We start from the raw sequence: 5,000 nt of genomic DNA, 5'->3' as shown, positions 1-5,000 counted from the left end.
GTGGTCATAGGGGGCGTCCTTGGTTCCGTGAAGCATCAGAGTCCACTCTTTCACCCAGCCTTCCTGCGGCGTGGGGCTGTTCAGCCGTATCTGCACGGGGAAGAAAAGATCGACAAGGGTCAGGGATGCTCTTTGGGAAATGGATCTAACGGGCACAGGAATGAAATACACCTATTTCGTACCGAGGGGTACTTTTATGTCTAATCTGTTCACCGCCGGTCTAATTCATTTGTCACCATAGCAACTCTAAATCCCCTACCCATCTCCACCAATAATGAAGGAGTAATGACAATTTTTATCCTTTGATTCCCACTTTCTTCTGCCATCTGGGTGTACCATCCTCTTGGTCAATTATTTCTTTTCCTTCATCACCTAGCCACTGTCCCTGTACTACCAACTGTCCTTTTCCAACACTTACCACCTCCTATTTTCCATAACTACCTAAGTAGTCTTCAGGAATCTCACTTCTCTTCAAGCAATTGCCTATTGTGAATCTGAGAATCTCACTCTGTTAGTTGCCCCTTCCCAGGCTTATCATCTTCCGTTTCCTAAGTTTACCTAAACAGTCTTCATTCACCTATTGTGCTCTTTGATCTAATTGATGGTTAAGATTAATTTGAGACACTTACTCTACTAGTTGCCCTTCCCTAGGCTTTGTTATTTCTCATTTCCACACAATACCAAAACAGTCTTCAACCGTCTCTTGTGCTCTTTGATATTCTATCTGAGGCCTAGACATCAAGGCCTTTTGGCGGCATTAAGATTTCACTTCTTTGGTAGATGGTGGTAAGGAGCAAACGCCAGGAGGCACGTAGCAGTCCCATGTGCGTATTAGGGACTGCTAGTAATCGGAGAGAAGTGCGGGACTCAAACCCGCAACTGGGAAGATGCAAGTCAGCGCATAATTTGGCAGCAATTCAGGAAAATAATATTTTCTTGATTGTCTTGAATAATTTCTATCTAAAAGAATAATATGTCTCCACATTAATCCTCCTGAATACAACTTTGAAAATATTCTTTTTTCTGAATGAAAGTATATTAAATATACCTTTGTAATAAGGAAGAGGCGAGGTTCCTGTACAAGACTAATACAAACAGACTACAATTGTGCTCCTTCTCTCATGTCATCCACTTTCCACGATTAGAAAACTTTATGAATGGGGATGACAGGTGGTGATGGATACGGAGCTGCCTAGTGTAGACCTTATGGTCTCTTGCAGTCTCCTTCATTCTTATGTTCTTATGTTCGTACCTCGTGGCCTGTCTTATCTCTCTTCGCCTCATACTTTCTCCCTCTCCTTGAAAACTACCTCTAGCTAATTCCGGGCCCTCATTGTTCCGGGTCCCCGGAATCTATATTATCTGTCACCCCACCTCTCCTCTGTCGTCTGAGCCCCGGACATCTCTTTACTCTCCCCCCCCTCCAACCCACCCTACTCCCTGAGCAACTACCTCCCACTTTCTCTGCTGACGACTTAAGTAATGACCTCATAAATGAAATGTTGATTGCATCTCTGAATTTTTGTCAGCTGAGATACCTCATCCATGCCACCGTTAGCATCATGTTAATGATGACACTGATGGAAGTGGTAAGGAATTGGGTTCTCCAATAAAATCGGAAGACTTTTATCTTTCTCACTCGTCATCAGTACCTCCCTAATGCTCTACTCTATCTAGAGCCTAAGGTCCTCTCTACTCTCTGGACACTGTATTTCCTGCCTTCTTCATGGCTTCAGATACAATCACATGTCCTCCCACTACATCACTGCTACATTCCACTTCTTGCCTTGGCCCTTTGATTACTCTGTCATGATTTATTCTCTTCATCTACTTACGCCACCATTTTTTCACTCCTCAGACCCTGATCTTTGCACATATTTAGAGATTTTACGGTTCATGTATCACGCAGAAACGACCACAGCATATCTAGGGTGAAGGACCTCTGGAAGGGGCGCAAGAGGGCGATTGTCGGTTTCCTCCGTAACTCGAGTACCATAATCCATTGATCATGCGGGATAACCACCCTCATAGACAAAGGTCTTGATCTTCCTTATCTCTTGTTCTTTGCCTGACTTCTGTTGCCAATTGTCAAGATTCCCTTTTCGCCCACCCAACCATTGCGTCTACCTTTCCCCTTCCTCTTTTTTTCCTCTCAGAGACAACTGGAGGTGCTTCTGTTGTCCGAGGGGTGTATATAAAGTCTCCAGTTTTCATCAGGGATGTAGTTCTGTATGCTGTCACTCGGTCCTCAGACCCAGCCAGGGATTTTGACAAAGAGACCCAAGAGTCTGGTTGTGGACGACATCCTAGATGTTGAAATCTTTCTTATAATATTAAAACTGTATATTCAGTAATTTATCCCCTATTTCTTACAGCCACTTGTAAGTTCTGTCCGGTTCATCAGCTCATCTTGTCTCTATCTCTCAGATGAATAGGACTGAAGAGAATCGAAATGCCTACTCCTCCTCTTTACACTCCATCCTTTTCCCTTTCCTTTAAACTCTTATATTCCTTTCTCTTTTCTCTTCATCTTCTTTTCCTTTCCCTTCCCTTACCCTTTCACCCTCCCTTTTCCCTCTTTTCTTCTCCCTTTCACCTTCTTTTTACCTTTCGCTTCCCTCTTTCACCCTCCTTTCTTTACCCTTCCATCCGCTCTTCATCCTCTTTTCTCCCCCTTTTCCTCCAACTCCCTTTGGCTTACCTCCAACGTCCACTTCCCTCTGGGGTTCTCGGCCCACGTGTGCGTGGTCATGAAGGGCCATTTGGTGAATCCATCCCGAGAGTCGTCGTCGTGCTTCCGCTTACTCAGGATCATGGAACTGAAAGTGGAAGACAGACTTTAAACCCTGGTAAAGTGGTTGATATAAGACAGGATGCCAAAATCACCCCCGCAAATCCAAGCTACACAGATCAGCCAACCGCAAGTCAAAGAAACACCGAACGGCCGGATTCTGCCTCCCGTCAAACAAAAAGCACGTCATACAGTATGGAAATATTTTACAGAACCACACTAGACAGCGTTCCTACTTCTTGGTTCCCTACAGCAAGGAATAAAAATAAAACTTACAGATAATACAGAAACAAAATTATAAAGATTATGACAGACTTCTCTAAGATAAATCCAATAAACAAACAACTCTCAAAAAACAAAAAACCTTCCTGTAAAGGAGCAATGGGAATGATTGGAATACATTTCTATGTAAAACCCTCAAACCCAGACATTTATCATACAACCAAAGCTCTTAGGACGAACCAAGAAACACATACCTGCAGCATACTAGTCACAAATCTTTCAACACACACACACACACACACACACACACACACACACACACACACACACACACACACACACACACACACACACACACACACACACACACACACACACACACACACACACACACACATATATATACACACACACACACACACACACACACACACACACACACACACACACACACACACACACACATATACATATATATATATATATATATATATATATATATATATATATGTTGAGACATTCTGACAGGTTTACGTAAATGGAATAGGAAACACAGGAGTCTTAGTTTGCATTCATTTCTGACTAGTTTCGCAGGTATGCTTTTTCAAAGGAAAAGCATACCTGCGAAACTAATCAGGGATAAACTCAGACTAAGACCCCTGTGTTTCCTACTCCTACTTACGTCATATATGTATATACATATATATATACATATATACTGTATATATATATATATATATATATATATATATATATATATATATATCGCTTGGCGAGGGAATGGCTTTATTACCGAGAGGGCTGGTTCGTTACCTGGTGCCGGATGGCGAGCGCAGGAAGATTTCGAGATCGCCCCTTCGGGAGGAGTTCGTGGTGATGACGGCCTGCACGTGCTCCAGGTAGTTGACCTCGGTGTCCTTTCCGGCGCAGGCGTCCGTCTCCAACTCCAAAACCAAAGACTTATTCACGGTGATTGGCCTTTGGAGAAAGAGGGAAATATGTACTGTACATACAGCATGGAACACTCGAAAAAAATAATGATACATACATACACACACACACATACACACACACACACACACACACACACACACACACACACACACACACACACACACACACACACACACACACATATATATATATATATATATATATATATATATATATATATGTCACGTCTTTAGCGTAAATAGAATCCTGTGGTTGTGCTGTGGCAAATGTTGAAAATTGCGCAATACCCGTCTGTTGGAGCGCGCCCGCCCCATTACGTATTATCAGAAGACGCCAAGCTCAGAAACGTATCATAATTTGGCGGGAAAGCTCACTCAACTTTCCCATTGGCTGAAAATCTTTAAATTACAGCTTTACGTACGTTTTGCCATATTAATACTTCGGCTCCCATTCCCGGGGGTATAAAAGGGCGATGCAGAGAGCGACCAGAGAGACCAAAGGGAAGCAGAGACAACTGTAGAACGAAAAAAATAACTGAGAAGACAAGAAAGAAAAAATAAAAACAGACGCCCAAGGCCTATCTGAATCTACGTAGAAATTACTCTACACTCGTCGATTAAGACGTTTCCCCTAAACAAGTCATTTGGACCACAACTATTGCCCGTCTCCACTCGAAGTGCTCAGCCTTCTTGTTTTCCCAAATTGTTTTGGACATATCAAGACTGTCGCTGGACTACGTGCGACTCGACACTGTCTCTCTATTATTTTCTCAATTACGAAACATCAACAAGTACCTTAAGTGTTCCCGACTACCAGAAGCTTCACCTCCCAGAAGAACTACCAGATATTTCCTCTACCAGAAGTTATCGTAGATAATTTACAACCCAAACTACCTATTTGTTCCCGAGACCGTTGGTGAGGCATAAATCAACCGGTATCAAGACTAGTCTACACCATAATCAAGACTTCGTATCGCCAACCTGTTATATACATATATATATATATATACATATACCTAATGATCCCCTTAGGA

At 42.6% G+C, this 5,000-nt stretch overlaps 1 protein-coding gene across 1 annotated transcript in view; it reads right to left on the bottom strand.

The window, feature by feature from the left end:
* The window catches only part of amon (prohormone processing protease amontillado), a 621,095-nt gene that overhangs the window by 1,413 nt on the left and 614,682 nt on the right, over positions 1–5,000 (bottom strand). Inside the window, exons 12-14 of the mRNA XM_076202597.1 lie at positions 3,827–3,991; positions 2,702–2,819; positions 1–90 (exon numbers count right to left, since the gene is read on the bottom strand). The exon at positions 1–90 is cut by the window's left edge and continues 1,413 nt beyond it. Of these exons, the coding sequence (XP_076058712.1) occupies positions 1–90; positions 2,702–2,819; positions 3,827–3,991 (373 nt within the window). The remainder of the gene's footprint in view (positions 91–2,701; positions 2,820–3,826; positions 3,992–5,000) is intronic.

This window comes from Oratosquilla oratoria, chromosome 19, assembly GCF_046742065.1.
Source record: "Oratosquilla oratoria isolate Oo_2021 chromosome 19, ASM4674206v1, whole genome shotgun sequence".
NCBI classification, from domain to species: domain Eukaryota; kingdom Metazoa; phylum Arthropoda; class Malacostraca; order Stomatopoda; family Squillidae; genus Oratosquilla; species Oratosquilla oratoria.
The sequence above is the reverse complement of the archived record's forward strand: the minus strand, read 5'-3'. Positions and strand labels throughout refer to the sequence as shown.